The sequence below is a fragment of the Diabrotica virgifera genome, chromosome 6 (assembly GCF_917563875.1).
Source record: "Diabrotica virgifera virgifera chromosome 6, PGI_DIABVI_V3a".
Classification (NCBI taxonomy): Eukaryota; Metazoa; Arthropoda; class Insecta; order Coleoptera; family Chrysomelidae; genus Diabrotica; species Diabrotica virgifera.
Window position 1 is genome coordinate 143869412 of NC_065448.1, and position 25857 is coordinate 143895268.

The window sequence follows — 25857 nt, forward strand, 5'->3', positions numbered from 1 at the left end:
CCTTATAATGCACAAAAAATTTCAAGGTGATTCGTCAATTAGTTTAAATTTTATTTAATTTATTTACCGCATAGAGCTTTTTTTGCAATGTTATTGTTAAGAAAATAATAGTGATACAGTGATTCCGCGAGTACCACATGAAAGAAGCAGATTTACATTTTCAACATGACTGTTTAAAAAAATCAATAAAAAAATATGGAAAAAAAGTTTAAGAAACGCTCTTCTTTAGTTACGAGTGACTAAAATTAAAAATATTATAAAAAAATCAACTAATAAGCAAAAAATAAAAAAAATTCAAACTCGAAGGATTATTCGAAAAAACCTGTTAGACAGATTAAATATACTAAAATCTCACATATTCGATAAAAAATTGAAAAAATCTAACACATTCGTTAAAGAAAAGCGCGTCTATATCGAATAAACGGTTTGAGGATAGATACTTTTTTACTTTTCGCGCCCCACGCTTTTCTTTAACGAATGCGTTAAATTTTTTAAATTTTTTTAACGAATGTGTGAGATTTTTGTATATTTAATCTGTCTAACAGGTTTTTTCGAATACTCCTTCGAGTTTGATTTTTTTTTTATTTTTTGCTTTTTAGCTGATTTTTTTTATAATATTTTTAATTTTAGTCACTCGTAACTAAAGAAAAGCGTTTCTTATTTTTTTTCATATTGCTTTATTTTTTACTTTTTTAGTCTTACACTTTTTAAACATTAATATATATCGTCTTGTTTAAAAAAAGGAAGTATATGATAGACATATTTTTTGCATTTATTTCAGCATTTGATATATTCATTGTACATTTTCTGTAATTTCTTCATACATTCCTTAAATCAAAATCATTATTTACACCTATTACAGTTTTCGCAGTCTTTCCATCTCGTCTAATGCTTTACTATTTCCCGGTGTAGTCCCTGTTAATTTTCCGCGAATTACGAATTCTTATGTTAATTGTAATACGAAACGTCTCTACCGGTGATTTTTCTAAGGCTACGTTAAAAACACGAATTTTTTTAATTTGACAAGAATAAGCGCCGTTGTTTTTATAAACAAAGATATGAGCGTTTAAAATCGTCGCCGCTTAGGATGTTTATGAACATGATATACAAACACGGAAAGTAGTCGGAATCGGCAAAAAATTTAAAATTTTATTGTTTATTTATGAAGCATAACGTAAACAATTAACGTAAAAGTGAAATCATGTATAGTTCATATAATTAGCTACAATCTGTAAAAACTTTTAAAGTTTCTACATTGTAAAAAACAAGAGAATTTAAGCATTTTCCCCTAAAATATTTTTTTTATTTAAACAATTAATAAACATAAACTTTTTTTTATTGACTATTCCTGTATTGTTCCCGCGAATGCATATGTCTGCAAATTTTCATTCATTTGCATTGAAGAAAAGGCAGTCAAATTAACGTCTAAAGATTTTATCCAAACGATTGAACTAAAGAAAAGCGGTTAATAAAAATTATTTCTACCATTGCAAAAATAATTTACTAACATATCGTCAAATTTGGGTTATATATTTTTTACATCCCATTTATTTACAATCTGTAATAATGATTAAAATAAGTAAATTGTTTAATTAAATTACAAGACACTTTCAGGAGACTGTGCAGTGTCAATGACCTATTAAATCATAATTTTAGTAACAAAATTATTGGTGAGTTTAAAATGAATCTGTATAATAATATAAAAAAAATTTGAACCTGAAAATTTTCTGTTTGTCTTGAACCTCGTATGATTCTTCAGTAGTCTGTTAAGTTGGTTTTGCAGTCGTCTATCGTATCTTTGGAAGTAACTGGCAATTTCTTCTTTGATAGTCTTCAGTTGAAGATCGCGATTAATGTATTTGTGATAATGCGGAAGGTCTTCCATTTGGAATCTCTCTAGGATATCGATTTTGAATCTATCCCCCCAGTTGGATTGCCCAGCTCTTTACTAGCTTTATCACGGACTTGTATACTATAATTTTAGTGTACATATTCAGTTATGAGCATTTTAATTGTATTTTAATAATTGACAAAATATTATCCTAGCTTTCTTTACCGTAGCTCCAGCTTTATACTGACTATTTTTTGAATAAGTTTTTCTGATTTTTATTTGCAATTTTTTTTATCTCTTTTACTACCTTCTTGTATACCAGCATACATCAGGTGAATTTTAGTTAAATTTAGTTAAAACTCTTAAGAGGATCGGTACGTATTTTCGGCTGCAATGCTATTCAAATGGGGATTCATTTTTTTCGAATCCTGAGAAAACTAATAAGTATTTTTGAAAAATTTAAATGCAGAATGAAAGATTACGTTATTAGCGAGGGCCGAAAGTCCCTGAGAACTTCTATAATGTTTATTTTAATAAGTTAGAGGGGTGAAAATCTAAGGGAAAATTTAGTGTGATTTTTAATTTCAAATATCTCATTCAAAATAAACTTTTTATTTATTCTAAGGGACTTTCGGCCCTCGGTAATAATTTAGTCTTTCATTCTGCGTTTAAATTTTTCAAAAATATTTATATTTTTTTCAGGATTCGAAAAAAATGAACACAATGCCGTGGTAATATTTTCCAAATCTGTCTTTGTCTTACAACGCACTCAGCCGAATATAATATCGTCAGCATATATTGTCAGTCACACACTGACAATCAGTGACAATTTTAAATATTTGACATTGCATCGGGAATATTTTGAGAAATTGATTAATAGACAAGGCGGAAACGGCGGGTTCGTTGGGAAAAATATTCCCATGAGATATTTTTGCATAATCACACTCGTGAGACATCCCAGAATAAGGTTCAAGAAGTCGCCCACGAGAAAAGTGGGCCAATTTTTTTTTTTTAATTTTTTTTTAATCAAATTGCAAAAAATCAATATTTTGGCCCGGACTATTTTTTTTAGGTTTTTTGGACCATTCTGGATAAAAAAGGTCTCCTATAATTTTTCTCTGAAGTTGATCTTTTTCGAGTTATAAGCAAGTTAAAATTTGAAAAACGCGAAAATGGCCATTTTTAAGGTTTAATAACTCGGTCAAAAATTATTATTTTGAAAGTCAGAAAGTGACTAAATCAAAGTTTAAAGTCGCCGTTACATGATCCTGAAGAAATCTGTGTCATTAATTTACTACTAAGCTGTTATTTTTAACTAATAACAATGAGTGGTTGTATCGTATTGACGCTGCTGTAAATGTGAGTGCGAGTAAGATGCACAATTGGACTGCTGGAATAGCTTCTCTCTCGCACTCAGCATTTACAGCCCCGCACACGGGCATGGCGCTTATTATTATTACTTAAAAATAACGGCTTAATAATAAAATAATGACAAAAATTTCTTCAGGATCTTGTAGGGGGCTTCAAACTTTGATTTAGTCATATATTGACTTTCATAATAATAACTTTTAACCGAGTTATTAAGCCTTGAAAATCGCCATTTTTCGTTTTTTTCAATTTTAAATTGCTTATAAGTCGAAAACGATCAACTTTAGAGAAAAATTATAACAGACCTTTTTTGTCCAGAATGGTGCAAAAAATTAAAGAAAAAATAGTTCGGGCCAAAAATATTGATTCTTGCAATTTGATTAAAAAAAATTGTTAAAAAAAATTGGCCCACTTTTCACTTGGGCGACTTCTTGAACCTTATTCTGGGATGTCTTACGAATGTAATCTCATGGGAATATTTTTCCCTTCGAACCCGCTGTTTTCGCCTTGTCTATAAATATTATTGATATATAGTGTATTTGATAAATAATTGATTAAAGACGTGAACTTAAGGGGAAACAGTAGCGATCAACAGGTAGCGAAAACGCGTTCCAAGATTGCGGCTGTAATTTTGAATATTTTTTCGAGATATTTGGCACACGTATTCGTAATATAATAAAGAATGGCGGTATAGAGCCCAATTTGAAAAATATATTAATATGTGGAAAGTACTCTGTAATTAAATACAATATTAAAAAAAACGAGCCTGTACCGCCATTAAGAAGAACAAAAAAATTCACTTTCTTCAAATAAACTTTTTTATCCGATGCCTAGATTTTGTGTCATTTTAGAACTACTAATGAAATAAAAAATTTTATTAGTTCCAAAATGACACTAAATGTAGGCATCGGATAAAAAAGTTTATTTGAAGAAAGTGTATTTTTTTGTTCTTTTTAATGGCGGTACAGGCTTGTTTTTTTTTAATTGTATTTAATTACAGAGTAACTTCCACATATTAATATATTTTTTAAATTGGGCTCTGTACCGCCATTCTTTATTATATTACGAATACGTGTGCCAAATATCTCGAAAAAATATTCAAAATTACAGCCGCAATCTTGGAACACGTTTTTGCAACCTGTTGATCGCTACTGTTTCCTCTTAACAAAAAGTTATTTATTGTGTATTATTTGTGGAAAACCCAAGCAGATAATACATCAGATATATCCTGTGATCCAAGTATTTTGTTGTTAGAGTTGTTCAAAGTTGTAAGAGTTCCATAATAACAATATATTATTAAAAAATCACTTTAACACTTTTCCTCTTTTCTCGATTGATTATTAGTTTTTGTTGTACAAATAAATTATTACAATCACTGAAAACATAGTTAGTGAAAAAATTATCACATTTATTAACTGAATTAATAATTTGCAATTATAAAAATAACAGTTATCCAAGAACATTCAAAAGCCATCTTTTTAAATTAATTATGACATTTTCAAGTAGAATGACATTCTAGTAATGTTTACATATCCATACCAGTGTGAATTTTACTACACGTAATTTGCCGTGTAAAGACAGAAAAAGTAGGGATACACGTAAAATATTTGCGAATTATGTACCCATAGCCTTAAAATATCGAAGTAAATTGATATAGTTATCTACATAGAAATATACTACTGTAATACTAAATGTTACACATAATTAAGGCATATTTTTATTTAACCTATGGACCTATACATACATACAATTATAGAATATTTATTTCCATTATTTCTTAAGAACCTTATAAAAGTAATTATGAAAATAATAGTTGTATTTTAATTTTTTACTTATTGTATCATTAGAATTCAAGGTTAATGTTAACGTTAATGTTTACCAATACATTAGAAAATAGTTATTTATGTACCAAGTCAAGAAAGTGACTCTTTATCGAACGAGTCTTGATATTACGAGAAGAGCGAGCTAGGCGAGTAACAGACAAGTTTGATAAAGAGTTTTTACTGACGTGGTGCATACAAAATTTTATCGCCAACATAATTTGATTGGAAATCAACTTGGAGTTTCAATTCGCACCTTAAAGTTAACTAAGGAAGAGTTTGGGCTCTGTAATAATTTAAAAATAATATAAAATTTATAAAATAAATTGAATAAAAACCTGTCGTTTATTTAACTTCTTTAAAATCTCATTATAACAATATACAATTTTTTAATTTGATTATCTTCATTATTTCATAAAATTAATCATCTTTAATTTTAATAATCGCTGAATGAACAACTAGAAAATGAAGTGCTAAAAGTTTGATAGATTGGATAATGCCAAAATATATTTTATCTACAATTTCACTTTCTACAATAATTTGCTATTGGTTTTAACACTTACTGGCAATTTACAATTTAAGAACTTTTTAAAATTTAGACGTCATAATAATTTCATGACAGTGATGACAGATAACTTTTGCAATATGGCCGCTTTCGATTTTAATCGATAGTTATCAATATTGAATAATTACTAAATCGGTAAAGTTTTAATTTATTTTATATGAATATATTTACAAAATACTACAGAATTTCACTTTTTGACATACATAAATTTAATTGCACTCAAATTCTCGCCGTTCGATTACTACCATCGACCTCTTACATTAAATCTGGATTAATTTGATTAATCGCGGCAGGTAAAGTAAAATTCTTCTTTCAGTACAATAAAGCGTTACTTTACTGCCACAAATGAGGGCAAATGAGTACAATAATGAATGACTTTAGTGACGGTTGGCGATAAAATAGATTTTCTTTCTATTAAAAATAAACTAATAGCTCGCGGAACTAAGATTTATCTCGGGACTGTAACAAATCCAGATTAATGATTTTTTTAGTTATGATAGACCTATTCGCTCCGTACATGACTGACGCGACACCTAGCGTAGTCGCCTGATATTTTTTGCTACCACAATTTGACGCTAAGCATAATATGATATACATATGACATATTTGACGTTAATATGTAATATTTATTTACCATTTTTGGTAAAATCCGTCATACAAACAACGACACTGACATTACAAAAGTTCGCCAAAATTGTCACGTGTCGCCGCTATGGAGGCTGGCTTAGCTTCGTGTATCCCCACCATGGTCACGCACGGAGCGAATAAAGCATGGTGCAAATGAATGGAATAAATTAGTTATTTTATTTTTAAAATATGATATTTTGACATATGCATCATACGAATGATGTTATCCTTCAGGGCGTGATGACGCAATCGATGATTTTTTTAATGAGAATAGGGGTCGTGTGCAAGCTCATTTGAAAGGTTATTCAATTCTCAATTTAGTAATATAAACGTTATCATAAATATTTATACAGGGTGTCCAAATGAAATTTTTTTAATTAAATTAATTTACAAAAAAAGATGAATGTGAACGTATGTAATTTATTTAATTCAAAATACATTTTAGTGTTGCCAGAAAACAGAAAAAAATGTTGATTTTACAAATTAACATTGTTTTTGGCTTAAATTGAATATTTAAACCAGCTCCCGTCTCGGCCACCTGCCTATTGGAAGTTTAAGCATTTAATTTAAGCGAAAATCAATGTTTATTTGTGAAATAAATAAAGGTGTTTATTATTAAAAAAAAATAATTTTCTCCCCCGAGAAGGAGTAGCATCCACTCCCAGGGCAAAAGCGCAAGTTGGCACTTTTGTTTCTTGGGGTATCCTCTATACTAAGTTTAGATTCAAGATGCAGTAGAAACAAATAAACCAAGACACGTTAAATGCTACTAGGGGCACTCCCGAATTATAATTTACAATGTACATTTATGCATTGTAAATTCCAAATCATGATTTTCAAAGTTTATACATTCGAAATTATGATTCGGGTGTGCTCCTAGTAGCATTTAACGTGTCTTGGTTTGTTTATTTCTACTGCATCTTGATTGTAAATTTAGTATAACTAAAGACGGTTTCATCGAAATCGAAGGTGGAAATCTTCAGTGACTGCTCTTTCATGATTTATATTATTTATGAATATTAAATACACATTATTCTTTTTTCAATTGCTAATAATAATTATTGTAAAATTTTTTAGTCTATTATGTGAACGGCTCTGAAAATCGGATCAAAACACCTCAAGGGACAGTACGAGGCTATTATAAAAGATCTTTTGGAGGAAGACAGTTTTTAGCTTTTGAAGGAATTCCGTATGCAAAACCACCTGTCGGTAATTTAAGATTTGCTGTAAGTTAATTTTGTTCTTGTTAGTTTTTCGTTTATTCTCGTTTCGCGTGGTATTTTATATATGACATTCAATTTTACTATGTAAAAAACTTGATTTAAATCGATGGTTAGAGTGACTTTACGTTTCCAACATTCGTGGATTTTTGTTTGTAGTTCGCGCAGCAGGAGAATTTTGATCTACGCTGCTGCATTCTTTTCCTAATAATCAAAGAAGTGGTAAAATTAGTATATGTCAATGTGTGTAAAATGTGTTTATTCCATCAGCTATGCACTTCCAACAAAAGTCTCATCATGGGAGCTAATACTACATTTAACGAATTCTTATAAGAAGAGCATACCCAAGTACAAAAATGTTTAATTTACGTCAATAAAAAGTAAAATACCACTACCTGAGATTATATGTACGAGCATATTAATAGCATCTGGCTGAATTACAATTTTTTATTTAATCACGTATTCACTATACGTAGTTGTCGTCCGTATAATTCTCAACAGAAAAATCAGGAAAACACTATAGTCCAGAGAAATAATATTTTTCTCGTGACACATCCCCCTCCAGGCCGAAACCAAATTTTTTGAGTAGTATGGACATCTATGTTAAAAAACTTTATGTTTCCTGCAGCCGATTTTGATAATATATATAGTTATAAACAAATGAAGATAAAAAAACGGTAAATTTTCTCTTTTTTCGTCTATAACCAAAAAGATAAGCATTTTAAAAAAATTTGATAGTAAGAAACTCATAAATCGTCTAAAAAATTTCAATATGGCTTTCGCTGAATATGTCTATCCTTATTGGTTGCTTAGAAAATTGCAAAATAAGTCATAAATTTTTAGTTTTTATAAATATTCATAACTTATGTAAAAATTAACTTAGAACCTTCTTATTACACGAGTTGGTAATACTTCTGGTGCTTAAATTATATTTTAAATTTCAAAGCAATTGGTCAACTAGTTTAAAAGTTATTTAATTTATTTTTCCCAAATTCATTTTTTTGCAACACTGTAAGTCAGAAAATTAGGAGGTTACAGCAAGACTTTTGACAGTTTATGGAAGAAGAACATTTATACTATTGACTTAATTAAGAAAATGACAAAAAGTAATTTTAAACAGTGTAAAATTATTTTGCAAAAACACGTCGATTTTTTGCTTACTTATAAACAATTATAATAACTTTTTATTCGTTACCCGTAGAAAAAATTATTTTTTTCATATTTGGAAAGACTGAATTTTTATACACATTTAGAAAGAAAAACAATGGTCCTAGGACAATTAGGGACGAAGTTAGCCCCTTTTTTAATTCAAATGTTTTTGCAAAATAATTTTGCAGTATTTAGAATTATTTTTGTCATTTTTTTTTCATAAATTAATATTATAAATCTTCTTCTTTCATAAACTGTCCAATGTATTAGTATAACTTCATTATTTTCTGACTTATAGCGTTGCAAAAAAATTAATTTCGGAAAAACAAATTAAATACCTTTTAAACTATTTGACCAATTGCTTTGAAATTTAGGATGTGATTTAAGCACCAGAAGTCTCAGCATTCCGTGTAATAAGAACGTTCTAAGATAATTTTTACGTCAATTATGAATATTTATAAAAACTTAAAATTTATGATTTATTTTGCAATTTTCTAAGCAACCAATAAGGATAGACATATTCAGCGAACGCCGTATTGAAGTTTTTTATACGATTTATGAGTTTCTCACTCTTAAATTTGTTTAAAATACTTAACTTTTTGGATATAGATGAAAAAAGCGAAAATTTACCGTTTTTTGATTTTCATTTGTTTATAACTATGTATATCATCAAAATCGGCTGCAAGAAACATATAGGTTATTAATATAGATGTCCATACTACTCAAAAAATTTAGTTTCGGCCTGGAGGGGGTTGTGTCACCAACACGATATTTTTTCCTTATTGCTCTGAACTACTATCACAAAAACGTTACGAACACATTAAAACTTTTTTCATGGAGTGGGTGTATCATCCAACTATCATAGTATGATAGAATTGATACAAATAATGGCATAACCCAGACATCCAAAGTGAAAGCTATCCTTCAACACCAAATTGTTCTATATGGTCCACATGATTTTCAGAAAAAAGTCACACCATTTTCAGCGTCGGCTTTGGGGGGAGTGAGAGGGGGGAGAAATCGGTAAATTCGTAGTTTTTTACGTTTTTCGTCAATATTTCTAAAACTATGCGGTTTAGCATGAACAACCTTCTATACAAAAATGTTCTACATTAAATTTTAAATAAAAAAGCCCTATGCATAATCCTTCTAAAATGATCGGTTCCAAAGTTACGGAGGTAGTATAGTATAATTGGTCCACAAAAAGGCCTAACCCAGACATCCATAGTGAAAGTTTTCCTCCAACACTAAATTGTTCTATATGGTCCACATATTATTCACTAAAAAGTTACACCATTTTGAGCGTCCGGTTTGGGGGGAGATGGGGGAGAAGTCGGTAAAAGTAGTTTTTTTAAGTTTTTCGTCAATATTTCTAAAACTATGCTTTAACGGTAAACAATGTTCTATACAAAAATGTTCTACATAAAATTTAAAATAAAAAAGGTCGTATACATAATTGTTATAAAATCAACTGTTCCAGAGTTACGGAGGGTGAAAAGTGGAGGTTACAATACTTTTTATATTATTTGGGCAATTGACGATGATTTTGAGTGGTGAGGTCGACGTTTCTTCAAGGACTTATCATTAACATACCATCGGCCATTGGAATAGTAAATTTTATTTACAAAACACAATCCAAGAAAATTTCTTTCATCAGTAATAATATCATAAATTGCCCAAAAAATATAAAAAGTATCGAAAACCTCGACTTTTCATCCTCTGTAACTCTGGAACCGTTGACTTTATAACAATTATGTATAACTCCTTTTTTGTTTTCAATTTTATGTAGAACATTTTTGGATAGAACATTGTTTACTTTAAAGCATAGTTTTAGAAATATTGACGAAAAACTTAAAAAAACCACAAATTTACCGACTTTCCCCCCCCCCCAAACGGGACTCTCAAAATGGTGTAACTTTTTACTGAACAATATGTGGACCATACAGAACAATTTGGTGTTGAAGGAAAACTTTTACTTTGGATGTCTGGGTTAGGCCTTTTTTTGGACCAATTTTACTATACTACCTCCGTAACTTTGTAACCGTTCGTTCTAGAAGGATTGTGCATGGGGCCTTTTTATTTAAAATTTAATGTAGAACATTTTTGTATAAAAGGTTGTTCATGCTAAACCGCATAGTTTTAGAAATATTGACGAAAAACTTAAAAATCTACGAATTTACCGATTTCTCCCTCCTCTCCCCACCTCAAACCCGACGGTCAAAATGGTGTGACTTTTTTCTGGACATTATGTGGACCATATGGAACAATTTGGTGTTGGAAGATAACTTTCACTTCGGATGTCTGGGATTGGGTCTAGTTATACCATACTATCTTGGCCGAGGAGAAACAGCTGCTGACAGAGCTGGATCTTTAATTATGGTTCTGTCTGTCTCGTGTTGACCTTTGTCAGATGATATGAAAAACTGAATATTTTGAAAATTTTTACAAATAAAATTAAACGGATAACAAAAGAAAATATACCTTAGATGTACGTACAAATCAATTAATAATTTATTTGTCTAATGCCCTCATCTTAGACATTTATACATTTCCTTATGTTTTTCAATTTTCTGTGAAAAATTTTTCAAGTACTCAGTTTTTAATACCATCTGTCAAACATCAATACGGGACAGATAAAAGCGTAATTGAAAATCCAAGCTCTGTCAGTCAGCTGCTTCTTCTCGGCCAAGATAGTTGGGTGATACACCCAAGTCATTAAAAAGTTTTAATGTGTTCATAACGTTTTTGTTATGGTTTTTTTCTATTTTTTGTATGGAAGACAACTATAGTGAATACATGATTAAATAAAAAAATTGTAATATAACCACACTACTAACCCTCGCAGGACCAATCTTTTAGTAGACAGCGAGGACCAAGGAGGGTCAATAAATGTCCACACATAAATTAATCAAAAACGTGCTTCTTTATTTAAACTAATGTACAAATAACACTTTTATATTATTGCTAGACGTTATTGGAACAGTTAAAAGATACATGCACCTTCAGTGGAATTGGCATCATTGTAGGATACAGGAATATTTTTGACTTCTTGCTGTGCTTACCGCATACATACTTGCATTTTAAACAAGCTATGATTGTTTTGGCTCACTTATTGGCCTTTTTCTTTTTGATTTTGCTAATTTGACACATGAATGATATCGTCCCTTTCTATTTTGGGATGGTGTTGAAGGTATTCAAGGGGATTATTTATAGTCCACTGTCAAGTTTTTATAAAAGAATGAGGAAATGAATTACATTATAGAAATACTAATTATGCCATCCAATAGGCAGTAGTACGCCGACAACTACTAATTATTTGAGATTTTTGGGAACAAAGGTATTTAGAAAATCAGATGTGTACTAATGATGTGGATACTATAAGTCTACGCCAAATATGAATTTTTTGCTTCATCTCCTAACGAGCAACAATGGCTACTGCAGTATTATATTAAAGCCACAGTACTCAACACTCATATTTCGTTGATAATTTTCTTAAATGCCCATTAAGAATATTTGTACAGTTCAATGTTGATTTTTATAGTTTTTTATACCGTCCGCCCTCAAGAGCCCATGTTAAATTGTAGCACGTGACCCAATGCTCAGATTTTGTATATCGTTTTTTAATAACTAAAAGGTAATATTCGCAGATTCTCTTAAATTTTTACATTTAAAATAAAGTATGCAACAAAGAATTTAAGCATAGTTACCAAAAAATTAACGCAAGCGTTGTTTATTTCATTGTAATTTATTTTATCTTTAACTAGCTGACATGGCAGACTTCGTACTGCCTCAATAGATAAAAACGAACTTTTGTGTAAAATAAACTTAAAATAAACAAAAGGAATTCGTAATTAATAAACAAAAAATACTCCATAGGAATAAGGTTTTATTATTATTTTTAATGAATTACACATGATGTTTGAAGTAATAAAGTTTAAGACGAAGTAGTTTTCAATCCTAATAGTAAATTATTAATATTGAAAATATTAAAAATATTACTAAAAGATTTTTAAATTGAAAACTTATCGGTACACTTTCCTGGTGACACCTCCAAGACTTCTACAATTTGCAAGTCAAATGGATGCTGCAGTGAAGACGAGAGGGAAGGAATTCTACACTATGCAATTAACATCCCCCGTCTGCAGCTGGTAAAGTTCCAACGGAAAAATGCACCTAGTTACTCTACGGAGTAATACGACTATAAAATAAAAATGTATACCATTTTTATTCAGTTGCAATGCGAAGGCAAAACAATCTTACTTTTCAATTAGAATACGGAGTGCAGTCCAGTCCCTTGATTCGCGATTTTCGGCTCTTATTGCAGCCTTCATCGGAAGGAACGTAGGCACTGTTCTCCATATTTTAACTGATTCGTATCGAGAGGTTTTCCCACCCATTGCAACTGAAGTGATGATAGTAGGTGGCTAGCGCCATCTGGCATTGAAAGACGAAGTAGTTTTCAATCCTAATAGTAAATTATTAATATTGAAAATATTAAAAATATTACTAAAAGATTTTTAAATTGAAAACTTTTGAAAATTGAAAAAAAAAACCTTTTAGTAATATTTTTAATATTTTCAATATTAATAATTTACTATTAGGATTGAAAACTACTTCGTCTTTCAATGCCAGATGGCGCTAGCCACCTACTATCATCACTTCAGTTGCAATGGGTGGGAAAACCTGTCGATATGAATCAGTTAAAATATGGAGAACAGTGCCTACGTTCCTTCCGATGAAGGCTCTAATAAGAGCCGAAAATCGCGATTCAAGGGACTGGACTGCACTCCGTATTCTAATTGAAAAGTAAGATTGTTTTGCCTTCGCATTGCAACTGAATAAAAATGGTATACATTTTTATTTTATAGTCGTATTGAAACAGGCTCAAAGAATCACAATCTAAATATCGCAAAAGTCCGTCTCTGTCGTTATAGATAGAAATAAGACGAAATGTAACTCCCAACGCGTTCTTTTAGGCCACCCACAAGAAAGCGGAAAGATTAATATTTTAAGAAATTTTAGACGCCTAAGCTGGTAATTTAGATATTGCAGGCAGTAAAACTACAAAGAGACTTTAGGGCTCGAAGACAGCTTTCCTAAGAGTTATTTACTTTGCACAGGATATGCCTCATAAAAAGAAGAATAGGAAAGATTGCTAAGCGTTTGAATGATAGAAATCTAAGAACTCCACAAAATTACAACGCAGTAACTTTCGTGGAAATTCTTAAACGGTTACAAAAAGGACACTCGTGGTGATTGGCCGAAAAAGAAACGTATGACCATAATAAGGCGGGTCTAAGTGTTATTTGTCAGCTATGTGATTGGTACGAAAATTTTCGGAATGATGATTATTGGTCAAATTAGGTGATAGCTGTGAAAAAGGGAGGTGAATTTAGAGCAGAGAGGAATCTTGTCCGAGATTAGGACAAGAAGAATTCAATTAAGTTCTAGCGGTCATGCAGTGAAGACCTGCATTTTTTCTTGTCTGTGCCTAAATAGGCAAAATGGGATCTTAAAGATTCTGTCGTGAAAATCGTAAGTGCGATATGTTGTCTTAAATACCATACAGGTATATTCTCTGTGTTGTGTCCGGTACGATAAAAGAATAGTTTTCTTAGTACGGCGTGTAATATGTTTCGTGCAAACAGAACTTAGTTCAACTTTTGCGGATAAGATTTCCGTTTAATATGTCTCATATAAACCGCAATTAATTCAATCTTCGTGGAACGCAGTTCCATTTTTTTTAAAGACAATGGTCTAAATAAAATATGTTTAATTATCAAGTCAGTGAGAAATATCACTAATAATCATGAATGCAGTTATTTTCTTTTCATAAAACAAAAAGAACTATGGAATTTTTATTTTTCGTATAATATAATAACAATTATGTAACAGTACTTTAACTCTAAAAATGAAAGTGAAAAGTGAAAGTGATTTCGTCGTATCCACAACTCTTGCGAGCTAACCCGATTCCAGCAGTTCAACAACAACGGATCATCACCAGGTATTTTGCAATAAACTGTTTCGTTCCTTTTTCTTTTTTTTTTTTGAACTTTTAAAATGAAACGCGAAAGACTTATTTTTTTACTTTTCTAATCAACTCAGTTTATTAACAATTGTCTATCTAAATAAATGGTAACTATGTTTAAACTTATTTCGTCTTTTTCTGTTCGCACAATCCATCTATGTATCCTTATTGTATTAGGAAATGCAGGCTACCACAGACACCAAGGGTAAGTACCATTACTAGTCAAAGGGATACCATTTTTTCGTAACATTTTTGTAATTTTTATACAGATAAATAGCAATAGATTCTGATCTATTAATGGCGCCCAAAAAATTAATAATTTCTTTTCTTTAGCTCAAATATTGTTGTATGAACTCACACCCTAAAATCTCTTGATGATTAGAGCTTTCGGAGCGTTTATAAATTATGTAGCACGAATTTTGTCAAGTTTATGTACATCACATGTTTATCTAATTTGTCGTGCTTCAGTATTACTCCGTAGAGTAACTAGGTGCATTTTTCCGTTGGAACTTTTCCAGCTGCAGACGGGGGATGTGAATTGCATAGTGTAGAATTCCTTCCCTCTCGTCTTCACTGCAGCATCCATTTGACTTGCAACTTGTAGAAGTCTTGGAGCTGTCACTAGGAAAGTGTACCAATAAGTCTTTCGGAGGATGAACAAGGAAACATAGCTTATGCTTATAATAAACAAACGGAAAATACAATTTTTTTCATCGTAAGAAATCAAAAATTTTAACTGCTCCAACTTATCGAACATAATCGAAGGCTGAATCAATAGCGAAAGAGGACCAGGAAGAAGACGCAACTCTTGGCTTAAAAACCTACGTCAATGGACGAATATGACCTCCATAGAACTATTCAGGGCGGCTGCAAATAAGATTAAATGGGCAAATGTAATGGCCAACGTTCTTAAGGATAAGGCACCGTCAGAAAAAGATAAAATATATGAGTAATTCCACAGAAATTCTTTATATTTCTGTCACAGATTTTTTTAAATCTAGGGGCATGCCTCCGAAACCACTTTTTGCTCGATCTTTAGGACCTGAAAGTCAAGCTTTTTTGGAAATTGAAATCGAAACTTCCGTCGAAATCTATCCGAATTTTCTCTCCTATCCTTCTTTGCATTCATTAAATGCTATTTTGTAAATTGTTTGGTACAAAATATTAATATTTTCGATGTAAACTAAGTCCATTGAGAGAGTGAGCCAATTCAAATACCTAGGAACGTGGCTTTTTGAAGACTGGGCATCGGACAGGGAAGTAAAATGTCGCATTGAGCAAGCTCGACAAGCTTTCGTAAAATTCAGGAAGGTACTGAGCTGCTCAGAGTTCGACCTTACACTGAGACTAAGGTTTACTAAATGCTACGTGTGGTCGGTGCTGCTATATGGCATAGAGGGCTGGACACTCAAAACGAGGGATATAAACAGATTAGAAGCCTTCGAAATGTGGCTTTATCGCCGTATCCTAAAGATACCATGGACGCGAAAGTCACAAATGTGGATGTCCTTAAAAGAATCAACCAAGAACGTCAGCTTTTCGAAAATATCAAGAAAATAAAAACGGCGTATTTGGGTCACATCATGCGAAACGAAAAATACCAGTTCCTTCAACTTATAATATAGTGTAAAATTGAAGGCAAGAGAGGAATAGGACGCAAGAAAATGTCCTGGCTCCGAAACATAAGGCAATGGAAAGGGATTACCGACATAAAATTACTGATCCACATTGCAAGAAACAGAGAGTTAATGGAAAATGTGATCGCCAACATCCATTAGTAGATTTGCATTTGAAGAAGAGAAGAAGATGTAAACTTGCATGCTAAAGAAGATGGCCTTAACAGATTTTGTCTAAAGTTTAAAGGGACGTTCCTATTACCTATTTTTGAAAGAGAGCCAAGTGTATTTTAGCATGTTTTTAAAGCGAATGAACATTCCTATTAGCTATTTTTGAACAAGTGAATTTTAGAATTTTTTTGTATTTTTCTGTACTCCTACTTTAATTTCAACACACAAAACAAGATACAAGAAATATTTTCCATGTAAAATTGTCCACGGTAGAAGATGGCTCGCAGAGACTTTACTTAAAGTCCAAGAGAACTTTCCTATAAGCTTATTTCAGCATATTTTTTTTTCATTTTTAAACATTTATCTGCACTCTGATCTCAATTTCAAATAAAAAAATCGCAAACAAAATTCTACATGACAAATTGGGTACTGATTAAGATGACATAAACAGAATTTAGCTAAGACCCTAAAGAACTATCCTATAAGCTATTTTTGAATAAGAGATTAGAGTATTTTAGCATTTTTTTTTTCATTTTTATGCATTTATTTGTACTCTTGCCATAATTAAAATACTAAAAAAGTAACATGTCGGTAACATAAAACGTAGTAGCCACTGTTGCTCGTTAGGGGATGAAGCAAGCAAAACAGTCCTTTTTGGCGTAGACCTGCAGCAATTAATTAGCAAACAATACCCACTTGGTATTAGGTCTTTATACTGGTTATTTTTACTTTTTGTGAAATGCAGGGGACGAAAATAACGGTAGGGTTGGAGGGGGTGAGTTTGTAAATTCTTCTATACCTCATCTTTCAGCAATTAATAAGCAATAAAATATGCCGCCAGAAGCGATCCTCTACCTGCTTCCGTTCCTGAAACAGGAGTGTTGGTTATTGTAGCTTCTTAAGTATTAAACCACAGTAGCTATTGTTGCTCGTTAGGGGATGAAGCAAAAAATTCAACTTTGGCGTAGACCTGCAGCAATTAATTAGCAAAAAATACCCACTTGGTTTTAAGTCTTTAAACTAGTTATTTTCACTCTTTATGAAATCCGGAGAATGATGATAATGAAAGGGGTTGGGGGTGTGAGTTTGTAAATTCTTGTATACTCCATATTTCAGCAATTAATTAGCAATAAAATAAGCCCCCGGAAGCGACCCTCTATCTGCTTTCGTTCCTGAAATAGGAGTGTTGGGTATTGTAGCTTAAGTATTCAACCGCAAATTATGAATGTTCTTTGGAAAAACACTTTTTTAAAAAACTAAACTTCACAATTAAAACTTTTATTTCGACAAACAAAGATTTTAGATACAACTCAATAATTTAAAATCAGACTTTACTTTAACATTTAAATTAGACTCTTATTTAGAGATTTTAATCAGACTGAAAAATATTGATTTTTACATGGTGTTTTATAATTTTATAATTGCTGATCTTGCTGTCCAATACGTCGCAATTAGGTCCAGAATGTTCAACGCTGCGACGCGGCGTAGCCTCGTGTTGATTCCACGTGGTAGAATATACTGGATGGTAGCGGTCGTTGTACTATAACTACTCCATCCCCTGAAGAATTTTTGTAAGGGATGAACAAAACTTTTGGATTGGCATCTCTTGGAATTTCGTTGCTAGAATTTGTTTTTTGTATCTGTAACATATGCAAGGCAAATAATTTTAATAAAAATCTATACAGGAGTTAACCAAAAAATGGCTATGGCTATGGTTCCATAATTTTTGGTTATTTTTTCTGGATGTTCTTCTTCTTCTTCCTTCGGAGAGTTTATGGAATTTTTTAAAGGGATGTGGTCTATCCTGAATGGTTTGAATTTCTGTAGTCCTAATTTTTGGGAAGTAATCGCGATTTATCTGGAACGTTTGCTCTTGAATTTAATAACTCTGGATATTTTGAAAAGTTAAATTTATTTTTTCTTTATCATTTTTTTTTGTTGTCTGTTAGTAATCTAAATCCTTGCTTGTCCCAGGTTGAGGGGAATTATTTCTGGTTTGTTTTTCAGTTTTTTATCTTTAATTTCTTTCCTATCCTACTGACTGCGCCAATTATGAATGTTCTTTGGAAAAACACTTTTTTAAAAAACTAAACTTCACAATTAAAACTTTTATTTCGACAAACAAAGATTTTAGATACAACTCAATAATTTAAAATCAGACTTTACTTTAACATTTAAATTAGACTCTTATTTAGAGATTTTAATCAGACTGAAAAATATTGATTTTTACACGGTGTTTTATAATTTTATAATTGCTGATCTTGCTGTCCAATGCGTCGCAATTAGGTCCAGAATGTTCAACGCTGCGACGCGGCGTAGCCTCGTGTTAATTCCACGTGGTAGAATATACTGGATGGTAGCGGTCGTTGTACTATAACTCGCAGTAGCCATTGTTGCTTGTTAGGATATGAATCAAAAAATCCATTTTTGGCGTAAACCTACAGCAATTAATTAGCAAAAAAATACCCACTTGGTTTTAGGTTTTTAAACTGGTTAGTGTCAGTTTTTGTGGATTCCGGGGATGATGATAACGGTAGGGGTTGAAGGAGGTGAGTTTGTAAATTCTTGTATACCTAATCTTTCAGCCATTAAGTAGCAATAAAATATGTCGCCGGAAGCGACCCTCTGTCTACTTTCTTTCCGGAAATATGTATGTTGGCTCTTCTAGCTTATTAAGCTGGAATAGCCACCTGCTTCTCTTAAGGGGTTGAAGCAATAAATTTTTAATTTGCTTAATAAATTAGCAATAAAATAGCAAAAAAATATGGGGTAAGTCTCATAGCTCCCTTATGAAATGGTTATTCCAGCTTCATAGACATCAAAATTATGGTATCATAAGGAGCATGAATTCCTCAACGATCAAGCTCGCTAATCGATCAGCACCAACGAACCGCGAGTAAGTTGTTAAACCCGCGGTCTTATGGCTCGTACGTTGATAACCCACTTAACGGTGTCTAGTCGGACAAATTTTTATGTATGGGAACACTGGATCAGGTGAAGTTTGTGGAACGTGATTTTATTTGTGGAACGAGTTATCCTGACAAATCTAAACTGCTAGTCAAAGTTAGGGATATATAAAATTATGCTTATTTTCATAGTTGATTTTTTCGCGAACAGATGGATTCCGCTATTTTTTTTATTTTATATTTTTTTTAGTATTTACACAATTGTGAAAAGGTTTACTCAAACTTATTTTTTGTACTTATACCGGGTGGAAGAAAAGAAATGTTTTTCTTATGTTAAGTTTGAGACACCCTGTAGGGAGAACGAGGTACAGATGTGAGTATACATCAGAATCGTGTTATAGTCTTATGTTTTGTGAACATGTTGTTGTTTAAATGTCCCTGATATCTTTAGAAACAAAAAAAAAATAGACGGTTTTGTAATTTAACATGTGTTTTAACCAAAACAAAAGTTTGAGACACCTTGTAGGGAGAAAAAGGCACAAAGGCGAGTATACCTCGATATTATGTTGTAGTCTCATATTTTGTGAATATTTAATTTTTTTAACTTCTCTAATATCTTTAATAACAAAGAAACGAGAGGGTATTACTCTTTAATATGTGTTTCTATGTTTTACATGTGTGATGTGATGCATGTCGTCAGTTAAAACACATATTAAAGAGTAATACCCTCTCGTTTCTTTGTTATTAAAGATATTAGAGAAATTAAAAAAATTAAATATTCACAAAATATGAGAAGTAGATAGACAACGTTACTTCTGGCGCATCCCCTAAATCGCAACCCTTAAATATTAATAAATGCCAAACGGCTTAACGTAGGATGACGTGTGACGTATCGTTGGAAAGGGGATGAAAAAGGGGGTTAAACGCAGTATGTGGCGTGCGCATCGGAATATGCCAAAAGGGCATTACGTCATATCTTCATTTCTATTGGTCCGATTTTGACGTAAGAGGGCTCGTCGGAACGGGGAGGGGGTAACGAATAAGTTGAGATAAAAAACAAAGATGGCGGCAGTGCCAAAACGGCATTACAGCATATCTTTGTTGCTATTGGTCCGATTTTGACGTATGGGGTGTCAAATGAAAGCGGTGGCAACACAGAAGCAACTGTCAAGTCTTCTTCTTCTTTTCGTTTGTCAATTCTTCTTCTTTTCCGTATAGTGCCTAACAGAACGTGACATTCGACATCTTTGTTGTCATTGGTCCGATTTTGACGTATGGGGTGTCAAATGAAAGCGGTAACGACACAGAAGCCAACTGTCAATTCTTCTTCTGTCAACGTTCAATATTAACTGTCAATTCTTCTTCTTTTCCGTATAGTGCCTAACAGAACGTGACATTTGACGTATGACGTGACATTTATGTGTGACGTGGCAAAGCGCTGACATTCGACGCAGAACGTGACATTTGACGTAGATATGTGACATTGTTCAGTTTTCCGTCCGACATTTGACGCAGAACGTGGCATTTATGAGACATTGTGACACTGAACATGGTCAGTATTGATATGAATCCCACCGAGTACATACATAGGGTTATGGAATTTCAAACTAAACTTAATTAGTTAAATAAAGATATTAAATCATATGAGGATATAAAACAAATTAAAAGACATTTCGATAGTCTGCATATTGAGGACAAAACGTGAAAGCCTGAAGAGTTGAATTTACAGCAGCAGCAGCAAGGTCTTTACGCTTTTAGAAAACTACCACAAGCTACATATCCATTGAGACGTATTCAGCCTACACCATGGGTGCCAGCAACAACACCAGCGAGTATGTGAAAAGTGAAATAGACAATGTCTTTGCAATGTCTTGTGTAATATTAGCATCTATATTTATCTTAATTTTAAAAATTATGTTTGAAATTGTAAAGAGAAAATTTGAATCTTCATGTAATATAAGACTTGATCAGTAAATAAGGTGTTTAAATAAAAAAGCAAAAACCTCTCTCTAAAAATATTTATTTATACATAGAAAAATTACAATGGTAATACTGTATAAGAAAACCAGTGACGTAGACGATCCACATTTCTTTCTGTACACGAAAATAGTCCAACGGCGTGACAGGGGTTTGTAGCAGGACCAACGTTTCCAGTAGCAAGAGGCGTGCCATCAAACTTGCAAACATCAATAATAAGGGGAAAAACTCCAAAAATTTGACATTTCTCGCTTAAAAATTCTGCTTTTTGTTCTCCTCGAACGTATATGTAATCGGCTGCATACAACAACTTGGTTTCTAGTATTTCACTTATTTTGGACAATTCTACTGCTCCATCAGAATATCGAATGCCAAGCAGTTTTTTCTCCACGTATGATGCTGTCTTCTTATCATCATTAATTAGCGCATTGAATGGTTTCGGAGGTAAAAAGATGTAATGGCTTCGTTTAAAACCTATTTCGATGGTAAGTTCTTTGGGAACAAACCACCCGTCCACAGAGAATCCCTGAATATCTACGAATGCTACTCTCATGATGACTGCTCTTGTACTACTGATACTTTATGCGTCTAATTTAGACTTTTTACAATTTCGGTAAGTGGGTAGTACTCCATTACGCAATCGTGAATTATAATGCAGTAGGCCTTGGTATTTTCGGGAAAACCATTATGTGCTTCAATATCGAGTTTTACGTCAACAGTGGATGCTTTCATGCTTTCTTCTTGTTTTGAACAGTCGATGACGAACAATGCACGATTCTTGAAAACTGAGAAATCGAGTAGAGGTCGCTTTTGTTGGGAATGTACGTAGCTGGGATAAAATTCGGTATAGTTGAAATAGGCCTCGTTGTAGTCAGTTTTGCTGAAATCCAACTGCATTCTCTCGTTTGGCCAATATTCTCCATTTAAGGATAATCTAATACTTTGGATGCTAACATTGTCAAATAAGGTAGGATCAGCTGTAATCGTGTTACGTTTGTCTGTTTGAAAGAAAACAATGACATAACGTGGTCTTTCAACTGATGTGCTAGTTTTAACGGCCCAAACTTCACGCCTAGCACCTTTGGTAATGGTAGGCAATTCGTGCAATTCCCACTTTCTAAATGGAATAACTATAGGTTGATCTTGTTGAATGGACTTCATTAGTTCTAGTTTAATTTCGTCATTTGGAAATATGTGCTTCACTCTGAGTTCAATATTAGTGATGTTAATCTTTGCTTTTGTAGTTTCATCAGTAATAATTAAACAATCGTTGTCGTTTCGAGCTCGAACTAGTCTTATTGTTTGACGACCACACGTAATCATTGGATAATCGTTGAAAATGTTAAAAATATGCTTAAGAGGTATCTGTATGTTGAATGAATTATCTGCATCGTGTAGAATGGGATCATTAGAGTAATTCCAACCCGCCATAACCATATAATGGGAATCTTCTTGATTGTAACACGTCATGGCACGTACAGCACTTACGATACCAGGATCCCGCACTGTTTCCATCTCCCGTGCGCTTTCGCTGTACGTACACGAATCGAAAAGAAAAGCACCCACATTGTTGGCTAGTTTGACTACGCCAGATCCTTCTTTATCGACGAGTGATCCTTTAATGCACAACAAGGTTTCGCTCATTGCAAAAAACGAGTCAACTTGATTAATGCTAAATTCTACAATATCATTGCAGTTGAATGATTTGATGAATGGTGCATATGTTCGGTATTCGGCCTTTCGAATCGACTCATCAAACATTGGCTTACGATAAATATCGAATATTGGAGGCATTACGATGTTGTCTGAACATTCTTGTTTTTCATACATTGTTGTCAAGTTTTAGTTTAAAACCAAGTGATTGTAAAAACAAGTTTTTTGCGAACGTAAGAGGTTTCCGCTTCGACACAACTAATGGTGTTCGTTTAATACGATATTGTAGCTTGGACGGTTGCACAACTATTGGTGTTCTTTTAATATGATGTTGTCGCTTGGACGGCTGCACAACTAATGGTGTCCTTTGAGCAGTAGATGACCTTATTACTAGTCCCATTTCCCTCTTGATCTAAGTTCCAGCACCAATGTGCTCTCTTCTCCTCTAAAGTTTACAGGTCGTCCTTCTTGATCGAGAGCCAAGACAGTGATATTGGTAAGTTCACGCTGCGACACAACGGGTAAATACAACAAATTGTGAGGAGTTTCGTCAATTGCGTACCCAGGATTTGATTGTATGACAAATTCGTAGATCGTATGAGCAGGTCTGTTACCGTCGAAGGCTCCAGTACTAATGTTACATTCAAAGCGTATGCTAGATACTTTAATAATCCTAACAGGTAGATTCGAAGAATGTATCCGTCCAGGATTGAGTATTGCCGGAGAAAATCCCAATACTGTACCAAGGCTATCAGGTTGCTTAAACGAAATCCTATGTTTGCTAAATATTTGACACTGCAACGTGTTGTGGTTAGGTTTTAGACTAAATATCGATTCTGGTTTAAGCTCATTGTCAGCACCCAGTTTCTTTTGTATGTATTCTTCAATATCGGCAATTTCATAACATCCATCTGGAAAAGCAAAGTTTTGCCATTTGTTTTTGTCATTGCAGTAATAAAACTTGTTATTTTCAATGTTTGGTATACTGTTGTAGGAATGGAAGGCACGAAGAGCTATTTCGTAATCTTTTTTCGGATCCAACACGATTGGTGTGGGTGGTTGAAATGAAAATGTATAAGTGGTACTAACTACTCTCAACAACTGCGACATGATGACTGATTCAAGTCGATAGATTAATAGGTTTATATATAGTTGAATAAACACCAATTTTTTCACATATTTTTTATTTGTTCTAAAGCAAGTTTACATAAATGACAAGATGCTTGAGAATCGGGTGGTCCATCCCAGTGAGTCCTCCAATCTGGTCTGTTGTAATGTACGAAGCACGGAAGTAGTATCTGCAAGTTAAATTCTCCTCGATATTCCCCAGGCAATTTATGCCATATACTTAACAATTCTGAAGGTCTAACAGTTCGTAGAATATACTCTAGCGGTATGTGTTTTAGTTCTTCTTCACTATATTCTGTAAAACATTTTTCGCGAAACATATGGGACATAAGTAATCTAACACTGTCCATTATATAAAAACTTTAAGCATAAATGCCCACAAATGATTTGATTGTAAGTTTGATACTGGTGATTTTTGTAGAAAATTCTGGCACGTGCACCCAGATATTTCACAAGTTCTTTGGTCGGCTTCAAATTACCAAATGAATCGAAATATTCCACGTCGTTGTTTATCTTTCTATATGCTACCCAATGTGTTCCGTTATGCGCGGACACATCCAAGTTAACTATTGCACATTCTCGTTGTCGAGGACCGTCTCTAGGCAGAGCGTCATTCATGAAAACTCCTCGAAAATGTGGTATGTTAAGTATTTTCGCGTAATGTGCAATGTCCAAGTCGTACAGCGGACGATTGGGCAGCTTTATTGGAAGTTTTTTTCAAATACAAGCCGAATCCGCCTCTGGGTTTCTTACGTAGGTACAGGCCTGAACCGATATGTTCCATTGCCTTATTATGACGTATATCCTCTTCCAATTTCTTTTGGGCATTTTCTGCGTCGACCACAGTTTTTGCCACCCCCGCAGCACCACCCGCTAAAGCCCCCAATGCCGAAAGACCAGCAAAGAGAGGTATGAGTGGTAGGAAACCTCCAGATTTTAGTGATAATACGCGAGGAACATCAATTTCTTTTCGGCCGCCAAGTCTTTTGATTATGGATTTTGCAATTCGTACAGCAGTCAAAGCAGTATTGTGTAACGATGCTCCTCTCTTCATGGACTTTGCAACTTTTGAGACAACATCGCGATTGAAAGAAAAACGCCCCTTTCTTCCACGACGTAACTGACATCCCATTCCCATTTTTCTTTTCGTCTTCATTCCACCGGTTACAAGTAAGGCAGCAGTTTTTTTACCAAAGCTAGCGTCTTTCGACTTGAATCGCTCCCAGGCTCTATTTTCCAATTCTTTATCGGCCTTGTGACGTTCTTCGAGAGATGAATGCTGCGAGTAAGCGATATCGTGTTGTTTACAAGCTGCGTCTAATGGATTAATACCTGGATCTCCACGTGCAAGACGTTTTTGTAGTTGTGTTTCAGCTATAAAGAACGTATTTTTTTACTTATAAAACACAACAAAATTGTCGCAAAGTTACTTACGTCCACAGAACTGATAACCGCCAGGAATATGTAGCTCAAATGGCAGTTTATTAATTAAAGAGTTCACGAGACCTCCTCCTTCGACGACCAACATTGGACTGATGCCATGCAAGTGATGACATCTATAATATATTGCCGTACTTATGTACTACACTTGCCAAACGATGAAGATCGTTCAACAAGAGCAGACGTTGCCAATTGATAATCTGGACATTGCCCAGAAAGTGACAGTCAGTAAACATGGTAAATTGCTACCAAACTCATTTAGAGCCATTATTTGCGGTCCAAGTGGGTGCGGAAAAACGAATGTCATGCTATCACTTTTATTTAATCCGAATGGCGCCAAATTCAAAAATGTCTATGT

At 33.2% G+C, this 25857-nt stretch overlaps 1 protein-coding gene across 3 annotated transcripts in view; it reads left to right on the plus strand.

Annotated features, from left to right (window-relative positions):
• LOC126886906 (venom carboxylesterase-6-like) overlaps positions 1–25857 on the plus strand; it is a 133377-nt gene that overhangs the window by 39909 nt on the left and 67611 nt on the right. For all 3 annotated transcript variants that reach the window (XM_050654057.1, XM_050654055.1, XM_050654056.1), the window contains one exon: positions 7289–7437. In XM_050654057.1, coding sequence (XP_050510014.1) covers positions 7289–7437 — 149 coding nt within the window. The remainder of the gene's footprint in view (positions 1–7288; positions 7438–25857) is intronic.